General features: G+C 37.4%; 1 protein-coding gene across 3 annotated transcripts in view; it reads right to left on the bottom strand.

The window, feature by feature from the left end:
- Positions 1-13,359, bottom strand: part of LOC149842043 (putative anion transporter 6, chloroplastic) — a 77,104-nt gene extending 63,745 nt beyond the window's left edge. For all 3 annotated transcript variants that reach the window (XM_090001261.1, XM_090001262.1, XM_090001264.1), the window contains exons 1-5: positions 12,957-13,359; positions 8,353-8,498; positions 6,567-6,666; positions 5,670-5,722; positions 5,488-5,562 (exon numbers count right to left, since the gene is read on the bottom strand). In XM_090001261.1, the coding sequence (XP_089857387.1) occupies positions 5,488-5,562; positions 5,670-5,722; positions 6,567-6,666; positions 8,353-8,498; positions 12,957-13,340 (758 nt within the window). In that variant the 5' untranslated portion in view covers positions 13,341-13,359. The remainder of the gene's footprint in view (positions 1-5,487; positions 5,563-5,669; positions 5,723-6,566; positions 6,667-8,352; positions 8,499-12,956) is intronic.
- Between the last annotated feature and the right edge of the window lie 1,059 nt (positions 13,360-14,418).

Raw genomic sequence — 14,418 nt, 5'->3', positions numbered from 1 at the left:
CTAACTTTAAGAATAGAAAAATTTTGTCTTTAAAAATCACTGGTTCCTTTGATTTCAAGAGAAGCCCCATCCGCAGTAGATACAAAGGATGGTAAAATATTTTTAGAGACAAAGCAAGTGCATTCAGAGTCATGTGAAAGGATGCTCCTGAATCTAAGAGCCAAAGAATTTTACCTCGAGGAGAAGAGGACATAGCGGCTCCGGAGATAGATCCTTTAATCAATGGTTGAAGGGTTTCAACAATTTGTTGGAGAGAAAGAGATTCATTTGATGAGGATGGCCGTTCTTCTGGTTGAGAGGTGGTAGCCATTGCAAGCAATTTTTTCCATTTAGGGCAAATAGGCTTTATATGCCCCGGTTCTTTACAAAAATGATAATGAAGTTTGCTATAGTCTCTCTTACCATATTGCCCATTTCCTCCTTGATATTGATTCTTGAAATGAGGAGGTTTGTAGGTTTTTACATTGTTCCCCGGTCTTGACACCGCATAAGCTCTTTCATCTTCATTCTTAGAAGGGACAGCTAACACATTTTGATTGGTTCTATCCATTCCCAATCTAGTTTCCTCTCCACTCAATTTAGTTAAAACATCTTCCAAAGGAGGGGAAGAGAAGGAAGATAAAAGAGAGGATCTAGATTGCTCAAACTCAGGTCTAAGCCCATTTAAAAAATTAAAGAAATGATCCTCTTGAAGTTGTTTTTGCCTTAGCTCAATCGCCTCTCCACTCTACTTTGGTTCAAGGAAGGCAAGCTCATCCCATATAGCCGATAACTCGGCAAAATATTCTCTTATGGTGAATTCTCCTTGTTGGAGAGTCTAAGCCTTCTTTTGAAGATAATATTTATGGGATAAATCTCTTGACTTATACATCCGTTCAAGATATTCTCATACTTGATATGCCTTCTTAAACTTCAAAATATTGGCATTGATTTTAGTTTCAACAGAAGAAAAGAACCACGAAAGAATTTTTTAGTTTTTCATTTCTCATTCTTCATGCTTCTTATTATATTCTTCAAAAGCCCTCTCTATTTCTTCCCCTTCAAGGACTTTAATCTCCCCTTCCAACAATAGTAACTTTAGGTTCGGGTTCGGGAATAGTTCCTTGAACATATCCCCAAAGACCCTTCCCTTTGATATGGGCCTCCATATTCCCGGCCCAAACTTGATCATTCACTCCATTTAATTTGAAGCCAAGGGAGAAGTGTGAATCCTTTTCACCCATTAGAGAGAATAGAAAGAGAGGTAAATGCGTACCACAATACGAAATGAATTCCTACTTGATGTAGGATGCTTCTAAAATATTGAATGAAGGACCGAGTCTTCACTCCAACCACCACACCTTGATGGCACGCTTTTCGAGGTGCTCCAACAAAGAGAAAAAGTGCACAATCTTCTTTTCTTTTGAACCTTGCTCTGATACCATGTAAAAATACCTTCGAAGATGTGCACTATAAGCACCAACACCGGAAAAGAGTACGTGTTCAAACACACACAAAGAACACTTGAACAAAAGTACCAAAAAGGTACAAAGGGGACACCCACAAATGCGTAAGTTAAATCCAAAAAGAGAGGGTGAGCACTAAAGGCTCTCACAAGAATACATCTTAAAGGAGGGGAAGCCCCCTATTTATAATACAAAAGGAGATCAAGTGGGAGGGGCTCCTACTAGACGTTGGAGCCCCTCCAACGGCTAGAATTCTAGCCGTTGGAGGGGGTCCAAGGTCTACCCCCTCCCATTTTGACTTAGTCAAAGCAATAAAAAAATAAGAAATGAAAAAGAAAATAATAGAAAAAGAAAAATAATAAAAATTAATGCATGTTCACAATTATGAAGATGTGTACAAAGGGAGAATGCTGAAATGACCGAAATGCCCCTAGGGCTTACAATATATATATATATATATATATATATATATATATATATATATATATATATATAAGAGTGACACATTTTAACAAAAAGGACTCATAAGACACAAATTTTCCAGGGGGGTGATACTATAGATGACCTTCTAGTTTGTATTTTTGCATGGTTTTCATTGTTAGTATATTTCTCAAGAGCACATGGATGCTCAGAATTACTACGCTTGGAATATTGGATACAATTTTGATCTCGAGGTTATTCTTTATTTATCTTATTGTCACGAGATTCTTCTTCACTTACTATATCATTTCTGATTTCCTGATCTTCATCAAGATCAGCATCACAATCACCAAACTTTGGAATTAGATCCAACAGGAAAAAATACTCAGTTGTTTCCTTAGGATTTTCGAATTCAAATTTTTTTTCTAAGAAAGACATTTCTTGAAACATACAATTTTTTGTTTTTAAAATCGAAGCATCCATAGCCTTTTTGGTTATTTGCATAACCCAAAAAGATACAAGAAATAGAACGAGGAGAAAATTTAACATTTTTATCAGTGAAAACAAAACACTTGCACCCAAAAACTCTTAATCTAGAATAATCAGAGGTAAGTTTAAAATGTTTTTTGATTGGTGATATATTTTTCAAGGAGACAGATGGCATTTTGTTAATAAGGTAAAATGTAGTCAATATGGCTTTGGAACAAAACACTTTAGGTACTTGGTATGAAACAAACAAAGTTTTTGCGGTTTCTATGATATGCCTATGTTTTCTTTCGGCCAAATCATTTTGTTGTGGAGCATAGAGACAAGATTTTTTATGTATAATCTACCATTTGATTCTAGGTAATCTTTAAATTCTTTTGATAAAAATTATCCCCCTGAATCAATGAGAAAGATAAAAATATCCTTTTGAAATTTATTCTTGACCAAATTGTGAAATATTTGGAAGTATGAAAAAAACTTCATATTTATGTTTAAGGAAATAAATCCATGTGTCTAGTAAAATCATCAACAAAAGTTACATAATATGTAAACTCACCCTTAGATATAACAAGAGTTGAGCCCCAAACATCCGAACGTACTAACTCAAGCGGTCGTGTAAAGACAAAAGTTCTTTCTTGTAATAGCAATCTTTTTATTTTGCCAAGAATATAATTCTCACACATAAAATTTTTTCATATTTAGAGTGTTGGATTTTGGATACACTAGGATGGCCAAATCTTTTATGCCATAAATCCAAATCCAGTTTATGAACATTATAACAAAAAATATTCTTGGGTATTTCCAAAAAATTCATGTAGTATAAACCACCTTCTCTATGGCCTTCCCCAATCAGCTTTCCTGACTAGCGATCATGCACTCGACAACCAATAGAAGAGAAGGAAACATTATACGCATGCTCAGATAATTAAAAGGCATATAAAAGATTTAGGTTTAACTTAAGAATATATCTAATTTTTAGAATAGAAAACCTTTTAAAATATTTTCAAAATTTTCTATTCCCTTTATCTCAAAAGATATCTCATCAACAGTAAAAACATTTGACTTGCTTGAGTTATAACATTCAGATAAAATATCACCATTTTGTATCATATGAAATGAGGCACCTGAGTCAAAAAGCCAAAGAGTTTTACCGAGGTCAGAGATGTCAACAGAAGAGATCGCGGCTCCGATTGATGAAGCTCCTTTGAGTAGAGGTTGAAGAGCTTCTATAAGTTGAGCCAAGGATATGCTCCCAATGGATGATTCTTGTGTAGTTTTGAGCTCACTTGACTCTTGTGTAACCAAAGCTACCTTCTTCTCATAGGGTCTCTTTAATTTAAGACAATATGTCTTGACGTGACCCGGTTCACGGCAATAATAGCAAATAATTTTTTTTTCTCAAACGCATTGTCTCGTTTTCCATAAAGGTCATTGTTTAGTCTCTCATAATGTGGTAGTTGTAAGCATGGATATGGCTTCCCGGCCTAGATACGGATAGTATTGAGCCATCATCATCTTTAGGTGTCTTCTTTTTTAGTCTATTTTCCTTCATATTTAGCTCTTCAATAGTATCTTCAATAGAGGAGACTTTCTCTCTATGAAGAAGAGCAGATTTAATAGACTCAAACTCCGTCTTACAACATTAATGAATTGATAAAAATACTCCACAACAATTTATCTTTGATGAAGTTCTACGTATTCGAGACAATGCCATCTAGGCTCAAGAAGAGCCAACTCGTTCCAAAGGTCAGACAACTCGCTAAAGTATTCTCTAATATTTGTTTCGCTTTAAGTCATAGTACGTACTTTGTCTTGCAAATTGCATATGTGTGCAATATCTTTAAGATAATACATTCTCTTAAGATAATCTCATGCTTTATTTGCATGTTCAAATTTAGCTAGGCTAGAGCATTTTTTGATGTCAACACTACTAATGAGCCAAGACATAATCTTGACGTGTCTCATTCTCCATTCTTTCCATTTTTCTCATAAGTGACTATAGCATTGGTCTTTTTTTACCTCCGTAAGAAGTATTTTTTCTTCTTCTATCTTAGTAATAATTAGCTTGGGTTCTGAATTGGACTCATCCACTAATCCCCACAACACTTTCCCTCATATGAGGTGCTTCATGATTGAAGCCCATGTTACATAGTTTGTGTTATTGAGATTGATGGGTTTTATGGTGACATTATCATTGTCATCCACGTTTACAAGGGCTAAAAAGAGAATAGAATGAAGATAGAGAGGAGGGAGAAAAAGAAGAGAGGGAAAAACAAAGAAGACCACGAGCACTTCACCACCAAGAGAGAACCTCTAATGAAGAGCATGAACACTCCTCTACCAAGTGAGCACCACAATCTCACAAGTACTTAAATGAATTTGCAAAAGAGACTTTAACTCTTCCAAATTTTGAGTGGCAAGCTTCTCAATGCACCAAAAAATCAATTTGATCTCTAAGCTCTAATACCATGAAAGAAAACAAGTTTTCCCGAAGATGTTCACCAAATCAACAAAGTGGACACTCAAAGAGTTCCACCAAAGCACCAAAAGAACATACACAAACCACAAAATGAGCTCACACACCAAATCCACCCAAGGTGGTTAACAAAGCAAATAAAATTAATATTTTATTGAAGGTAGAATAATGCAAGAAGCATTCATAAGAGAGGGGATTCATCCTCTATTTATACACAGCCAGCAGTCCCATAGAGACATTGGGAGAGGCCCCAACGGCTCTACCCAATGTTTCTTTGGTTTGAATCTTGACTACTTGGCTTTTAACCAAAAAGACTAACCTAAAACTAACCTAGTTATATATATATATATATATATATATATATATATATATATATATATATATATATATATGTGTGTGTGTGTGTGTGTGTACATTTATGTATGTATATAATACATATATTTACATTTTTAACACAGCTAACTATGAAAGTTCTTTAGGGAGGCACACAAAAGAAAATATGAAGCAAGCAAAACTGCAAGAATGTGGACAAGAAGAGACAAAACTAAAGCATGAATATTAATTTTCTTGCAAAATATTTTGAAATATGCCTACAACAAATAAAACTGACAACTGCCTGAGAAGCATTTCCAAAGATAAACACACACAGGTTCCACATACCCTGCAACACTTCCAATGCTTAGACCACCAAAAACAAACCCAACAGCTCTAGATCGTTCCTCTGGAGGTATAGTTCTGCATGCGTGCAAGCCAATCAATATTATACATACAACACACAAGGTCCTCATAACACAGTGATTAAAAAAAGGAAAAGAAAAAGAAATGTTACCCAAATAGCTTACCTGGCAATAATATCAGTTGCAGCTGAAGGAGATACACCTTCTCCAATTCCAACCTGAACTTAAAAAGACAGGCACTCAGCCTCTTCATAAAACTGATATTCGGTGCACTAAACAACAACAACAACAACAACAACAACTACGCCTTCATCCCAAAACAATTGGGGTCAGCGTATTCGGTGCACTAAAGGAAAAGAATATTAAAGATAAAGTAACAGCTAGCATATAAGCAAATAAACTTCTGAATCTCATTTAAGAAGAAGACCACATAACATACAGCCTATCAGACAGCTAATAGTTCAGAATGTTTCTCCTGTTGGACTTGGCCAAAGTAAGAAGACTGAAGAAATGAAAAGTATGCAGTCAGGCCAGGACAAGTTTTCAATCAGTATATCCCCAGCCTGGTGGACCTATTATGCATAACATAATACATCTAAAAGAAGCAACCACGGAAAAACAATAACTTTCATCAGCTGCAGTTTTTTTCTTTTTTTCTTTTACTTCATGGTAATAAATGGAAATCAGCATCAAACGTTTGTGTGTAGGACACAGTGAAGCATGTCAAATAAGTCAGATATTCAAATTAAAATATGAAATTCATTAAAGTTGAAATACAGCACTAATTTGTCCAATTCAAATTCAAAGCCATATTGATGACAATCTGAGAAGTTTTTAAGTAAAGTGCGCATCCTACTGACAGTTATTCTTACAAATAATTTATATTGTCAAATAATTTTAAACTGTGTCCCAGCACTAAAACAAGGGGAAACTCGTTGGAACTTGTTTTCTTCAAGGTTAAACTGACATTAAAACTTTTTAGACATGAATCAACACAAACCCGCTATTCAGCACCAAGTGGAGGTGGAAAAGGTAAAAGGATGTCTGTAGAAAGACCAATACCAGAATTCTTGATAAGACAAGCCCGGGCAGACATCCAGCTACAATAGGAACAAGTGCAGTAGCCATGGACCAAGCAAAGACCCCAACCTCAAGAACTTTCCTGCATAATAAGAAACAAAAATGAGTGATTTTTATACACTCAAAATGAAATAAAAAGTTTGAGCTCACAACAAGATTATGCTCCTGTAATTCTTGATGTGGCCACATGGACACTTCACTTAACATAAATATCCCATGTTGACATGACAACACTCAGAGACACCAGGACACTTCATAGACTAGGTCAAACAAGTGTCATACACAGTTAGCATAGTGTCATTAACTTTATCTACTACCTTTTATGATCTTAACCACTTATTTTGAATTCACTTGCACTCTTTTTCTTTTAAAATTTGTTATCAATACGTTACCTTTCAATTTTAACTTAGTTTTATTATTTGATGTTTTTAATTATAATGATTTAGAATTTGTTCAAGAGTTTGCACTTGAGATGAAATTCTTGTTTTATATTTTTAGGTTAGAATTTATACATAAATAAATAAATATGTATGAGTGTATACTAGACTTTACCGTAGACTCTAGTAGGAACCCTCACAATGGCACAAATTTGTTTTTGGAATAATCCCTATGGATATGATCTATATGCTTAGTTTAGTCAAAAACACGTTCCAGAATGTCCAGTTGTGTTGTAAAGCACAATTTTTAACTACTACAAAATTCAACAGCCCACAATGTGCCAAAATTTTATGATTGAAAAAATCATGTTTTTATGACAGAACCACCCAATCTAAAGTTAGATTCATCAAAACAAGCTCGCCATATGTGTGTGTGCGTGTGCACATCTATGTGTGTATAGCAATCTCCGCATGTCCTAATTTTTTAGAACTTCTGTGTCCTACCAAGCCTATCCGCATTGGACACCATTCCTACATCCATATCCATGTCCAGTTGGCTCAATGGAAGCCAAATATAAACTCTCAATAGAGTCTAGAAACTAAATCTTTCAGATTATGCTGGTGTGACAACTACACCATGTAATGTTTAACAGTTCAGAGTTCTCCAAATTTGTAGTGTTTAAAACTCCAAATTCTTGCAAGTTACCATCTCAAGATCATAAAGAAATGTGAATGTAATGTCTGACAAATTCAATAATGTTGAAGGGAAAACAGAGAATCAGGGTTGTAACAAAAAAGAGGACAAAATTAAATACAGTTGTGATCATGCTTCTGGAATTTTGATTGTGACCATGAAATGTTGTCACATGTCTTGTGTCCATGTCGATACCTATTATGTCAACAAGGGACACCACACAAGTGAAGATTAGTAACATAGCCAGCAACAAAATCATCAGAGAAATGAAATGGAGAAAGATTATGAAGGAGAATAGCCACCTCCAATGGAGAAATTGCAGCAAAACGATTCAATCATTGATATGTTGATTGTGTTACTCTACTAATAAGTAAGAAAATTCACACATTCAGAAAGATATGATGAAGAACAAATATATGAAGAAAAAGAGAGATTCATTACATAAACTATATGAAAAATGCAGAAAGACTCATCATAATTCAAATCAATAGATAGAATTCAAATAGAGGTCTTTTGGTGCAAAATTCAAATATTAGCTGAAATCCACAGAAACAAAAATAAGAAAATAATCGACCAAATGCATATTATACAATGAAGAGCTTCAAAATGATTATGTGCAAAAAAGGTTAGCACTTGATGAATGAAACACTTCTTCTAGCTTCAAATGTTCTAGAATAGCATAGGCATTAAAACTGACCTGCCACCAAAAAGCTTTGCCAGCCACCCACCAGGTAACTGGCTTAAGGCATATCCCCAGAAAAATGATGATTGCACCAATCCTGCTGTCGAGGAATTCCAACCAAATTGATGAGACATTGGAATGATGGAAATGCTTAAATTCACCTATCAATCATAAACCACAACAGGAACTCAGTAGTCAGGTGTCCTTTTGCACTAACCAAATCAGTTGCATTTCCTTTTCAATAAAAATATAAAAGCATGAGCAGTCAGGTGTCTTTTTGCACCAACCAAAAATATAAAAGCATGTTGTTAAACCTTGCTATACGTATTTTTTACTATACTGATCAGAGGTCTCATTCTTTGTTTGTGCAACTGTTATCAGATACTTGACAAGGGAAACAAGTACATCCAATACAATCCTTGATGATACTTCCACATTGTCCAAACATGCAACAGAACAACAGCTATGTCACATGGGTGCGGGTGCGGGTGCGGGTGTGGGTGCGGGGATTCGGCACTTCCAAAAAACCTGGGTGCAGGGGTGTGGCAGGGGCAAAAATGTAATATATATATATATATATATTAACCAAGCTTAATTGAGTTTCTTCATCAAGCTCTACTGGTCTGAGCCGAGTTTAATAGTTTAATCGAGCACTGCTGGATGCATATATGGTTTTAATTTTTTGCTATTGAATCAGACAAATATCAGGATTTGATGGATATCTGATTACATGTAAAAGAACCAAATAAGATACGAACACCGGTCCAAACGGGGCGAGACCCCATTTTCCCCCTGGCCAGGACATATATGCTTGGTTTTCCATCCGACTCTTTTAGTTATTCTCTCTTAGTTCCGTAACTGAGCTACTTTAGAATGATAACCAAGCTGGTCATCCCTGAAGAAAGGTTGCATTGTCCATGATCATTACATCCTGCCCCAAAATCTGGCAGCTCATTGGCTTTAGATATTTTGTATTAATTTTTGTAGTACGTAACCTCCAGCCCAGCGCATATCTCGAAGGAAATCAAAATCTGATTTAATATTTGCAGGCAGGTACAGTGGACTGCAATCTGTACAGGCCAACATGGGCATCATTACCCTTTTGCCTTCCTGAACCCTCTATTTTACTCTTCAATTTTCAAGATACAGTATGGTTGTTCTTTGAGACCATTCAGATTTTCATGAAAAGTTAAGCTCTCATCAACTACGAGAGGTGTCAGATCTTCAGTAAAAGGTGAGAATGATGAAGAAAGCCACCAGGTGTAGTATCAATGCATTGCATGATTCACTCCCCATCAAAGTTGCGGTGAGGACCAACATCCTGTCCAAGAGATGGAGGTATCTCCCCACCGCAATCCCCTCTGCAGATTTCGATGAGGATCATTTCCCTTCGACCATGAAGCAACTCAAGAGATAGAAGAAGCTTGGCGAGTGGCACTCGCCGCTAGAAGAAACCGATCTCTTCACCGTTGTCAATCGATTCTTGTTGAACCAGGCACCTTTGCAGGTTGAGCCTGCGCTTGACCCAAAGAAACAATTTAGAGAAGAGACTCCTTGGTAGTTGGCTACGACATGTGGTTGCCGTAAAGAAAGTTGAAGAGTTTTGTCTCGAAACTCGCCATGTTAACAAACCAGTTCTTAAGTTTTCTGGCTGTCATGCCCATTTCAGCGGGCCTCTTTTTTTCAAGTCCAAAAGTTGGACATAAATGACCCTGGGTGCATTGACCGCACCCACGGTCGGGTTGACCGCACCAGGTGCCGCACCCGCACGCACACCCGCATCGCGTCGCGTCGACGCGGGTGCGGCACCTGGTTGGCCAAATCCCTGTGACATAGAACAACAGTATAGTTCAAGTTTCACTGGGGAACTTCTTGTTACTATGCTAAACAAAACTTTAAAATCCTTAAGTTCAAATTGCAATATCCACAATTCATGCAGTCTATATGCATTAGATAAATGTTTTGAGGATCCTTAATCAAAGGAAGAATCACACATTGTTAGAGGTATAGAGAAAGCATATCCAAAATAACTTGACAAAGCATGTTCCATTGACTATGTTGTTTTTGAAAAACATCAATGTGCCCTAAAATGAAAACGAATTGGATAATCCAATGAAATCAAAAAACTAGAATCCAAGTTTTTCAGTTAACAGAATGTGTGTGTGTGTATATATATATATATATATATATATAGAGAGAGAGAGAGAGAGATGAAAAGTGGTAGTGGTCTACCACTTTTTTGGCCTATTGCAAGCCTACTAAGAGAGAATGGGTGTTTTTCACAAATCTGACCCTGTAGAAGTGTTCGGCATGGTCTATTTGCTAGGAAAGGACACTTGGATCATGTTTTTTTTTAATAAAAACCATGGCTTTTTAAACCTTGAGTATTTGTGAAAATTTTAGTCTGTTGATTTCTAAACCTTATAAAAACCTACCTGCATGTCGGAATCGGACAATCCAAGAGTTGATTCCTATATAGAACAAAGGTTACCAGGCTAGGAAGAGGAAGCGGAAGCGGGAAACGAAATAAGAAGCGGGAGTGAGAAGCGAGGTATTTTAAAATTTATAAGAAGCGGAATAAAAAAAATGGGAAGCAACTCAATTTAAAAGAAAAAATAGGAATAAAAAAAGAAGTGATGAGATTGAATGGGAAGCAAAATACTAATTGAAGGGAAAGGGAATAAAAACTAAAATAAAAATAACGATTCTTAAATTTCATAATTTTGTAGTGTAAGAATTAAATTCTTCTCAAAATCAAAAAATGATGATTGCCAAGTTAGAGAAAGTACATGAGAAGTGAGTGGGAAGCGTGAAAGGAAGCACATGGAAAACATAAAAAGTGTGACAGAAGCGCATAGGAAGCATGTGGGAAGGCAGGAGAAAAACATGTGAGAAGAATAGGAGAAGCATGGGAGAATCAAGATTCTCGTCAAGTTTCGGAAGAGAGTAGTTTCGCGCTTCCGAAGCGAGTTTCTGGGAAGCACGCTTCCCACCTATTTATGAATATGAAGCTTCCGGTAACACTGTGTAGAACACATCTGTACAGTCAGATTAAGGAAAGCATGGAAACCCCCATCACAAGCCCGGCAGGCTGGCGGTAGGCAGGCACCACCTAATATATATATATATATATATATATATATATATATATATATATATATATATATATATAGCGAGAGAGAGAGAGAGACCTTTCTTTATGGTAAAGGGGCATGTTGACTCATTTTTGTGGAGTTAGGACCCACTAAAATATATGGATAGAAAATAAGGTCTAAACAAAGTTGTCACAAAGTGGTTGACATTGAGCACTTCGTGTCCAAGACATTTAAGAGAGGCATGCGACACTGAGTGTCCATTTTTTCTCACACTTCTATGTTGAAAATGAAGTGTCTAGGAGTGTCACTGTCGGTGACCAAGGATGGACATTGACATGTTGGCAAGGTAACATAGGTCATTAGTAAGGAAAACATGTTTTCATCCTAGAGAAATCACAACATTTCCCTCCCGGGTTGCCCTATGGAGAACCTATTATAAAAGTAGCTTAGTTATGTATGAAAGATTGGGGTCAGTCTGATGAGAAAATGTGAATATTCTTTAAACGTACAAGAGGAAAGCAGTCATGTTAGGTAGACTCCAAAAAAGTCTTTAGGAACGTTCATAAGACATTATTTTATCAAAGTATTAACCATTTACTTATGATATTGATACCTCATTTTCACCGTTTGTTTTTAATCAGAATTGAGTTTCTTCGACCCCTCAATTTAAGCACGGAACTTTAGCTCAAAACGAAGGTAGAAAGTAAAGCCCTTAACTAAGTACACTTTCCCTCCAACACGGCTTTGCTTTCTGTGATTGTCTGAGTGTTTCCATTACATTGTAATTCTACATGCAAAAGAACATGCATTTGTATGCCTATAGGGGGAGGGTGGGGGTTGGGCGCGGTGGGGGCAAAGTACCCGAGACATGATGGAACAATTTTCGATTAGGCATGGAAGGCAGAAGGACTAGAAGGCAGGGGAACAATCTTTTTCCCGTTCACAACCTACACTACGATGAGCATAGCTGACCAAGAGTTTCATCCAGGATTGTTTAAATATGTTGGCTATAAATATGCCCGTTAACTCAATGTTTCTATCCTCATGTCGACCACTCCCAGGTCTCAGTGACTCGTTGAGTTCAATCATCCACTTGCATAGTTTATTCCCATATTAGAAGAATCGAGGTATACCATATACTGGTCATCATATAAGGTTGATCCTTTACAGAAGAGTATGTAGCATACTGCAATCAACTTTGAGGGTAAGAATTTCACACCATCTGGACCATCTTAGACGAGTAACCTTTAGCAAACGTAATCAAACTATAGGATATCTTGCTGCTACCGCCACTGAACAGAAACAGCATTAAATTCTTTCTTCCTCACACTCTAATTCATCCTCCTATCTTCCGATCCAACAAATAATCATTTTCATCATTTGTATATATTTTTCATTGTTTCGTTATGAAAGCACCCATGCTCTGTTCAACTCAAAATCCACACGAACCGAAAGGCAAAACTACCGAAAGCGAAAACAGAAAATTCCACCCCACCGAAAGACACCGAAAGAGAAGAAAGTCACCTTATCCATGTTACATATAACAAACGCAAGCGAGGTCGTGCCGATGAGCTTGTAGCGTTGGGGCAGGCCCTTCCAAGGCGGCCATCTCCAATCCCCCGGCCTCGACTCCCCGGCAACTGATGCCGCCTCCGATTCCTCTCCGAGTTCTGAAGCACCTTCTCCTCTTCTGAGGACCGAAGGCTCCGGGCTCGCCTCTTCTTCCGCGATCCCTCCCTGCCCTCTCTTGGGGGAAACTCTCACCCTTACGCACCTGAGCGAGCGGGAACGGAACGGAGGAGGAGAGAGGAAGGAGGAAAAACGGGATAATTGAGAAATTCTTGCTGGGCGGAACGACTGAGGACGATTAACAGTCCAATTTCTCGACTGCAACAAAGATCTCGCCATCGAGAGAGAGAGAGAGAGAGAGAAGGTTGAGCGGGAAATGGCGTTGGCGAACGATCGGTTTGGAGAAGGGCTTTTGAACGGTCACAAGACGGCCACGTTAAACCGCACAAGTACACGACGCGTGTTGTTGGTTCAACTTTGTGGGCCCACCATCGAACTCAGGTTCAAGTGCCTTCTTTCTTGGCGGGGACGTAAACGAGTCAGATCGGACCTAGGCACAACTGAACCCGTCGCAATCGGGTATGGATCAATGGGATTTGGAGTCCCATAGGCAAACGTGTTATGAATCTGTATCTGATCAATTATAGAACAATTTTAGTTATATTAAGATTTAGATGATAAAATCCCACGAGAGCGCACCCTCATTTTCGTAGGGCGACTCATGAACGTCACCAAGTTGAAGGGATGTCGTGAGTTCGAATCTCAGCGATACGCCATTTAGGAAGACTTGAGGTTTTTAAAGATCAGGTGCAATATGGTTGCACAAATATTTGTGCATTAAGCACCTGATCACCCTCCATCTTGGGGCAGGCCTGTCAGTTGTGGGGCCCAAGGCCTGATGGAGGGCAATCAGGTGCTTAATGTACACATTTTGTAAATTTTGTGTCGTGTGATCGCACCCGATCCGGACTCAGTTTTCACAATGATAAGTTTGGGGGAGTGAATGAGCTACTTTTCCCAGCTATCCAAAAAATACAGAAAAACACGTCTAACTTTTGGACTATTTACAAACACATGCCAAACTTTTGAAGATTGTTTTGTTAGTTAGGCATGTATTTGTAATATCGTAAAAGCTAGGCATGTTTTTGTAACTAAGTCAAAATTTATGTGTGTCTTTGTAATTTTTTTGAAAAAGAAAAAGAACATGTTTGGAATCGGAGCGCGTTTAATTTGGCCCCAAATAAGAATCGTTTTCTCAGAATCATGAGAAAACAATTCTCAGCCCCATTTCTCATGTGCAAGTAAACGTCAGAAGATGGGGCAATGAGTATCACATTAGATGCCATTTCATTTGCATCTCATGAGATTCAAAATTATATTATCCACTCTGCAATTTTGAATTACATCAGTTGGAATC

Source organism: Nuphar pumila, chromosome 3, assembly GCF_984573655.1.
Source record: "Nuphar pumila chromosome 3, dmNupPumi1.hap1.1, whole genome shotgun sequence".
In the NCBI taxonomy this organism is placed as follows: Eukaryota; Viridiplantae; Streptophyta; class Magnoliopsida; order Nymphaeales; family Nymphaeaceae; genus Nuphar; species Nuphar pumila.
Note: the sequence above shows the minus strand (reverse complement) of the source record. Positions and strands in the feature narration are given on the sequence as shown.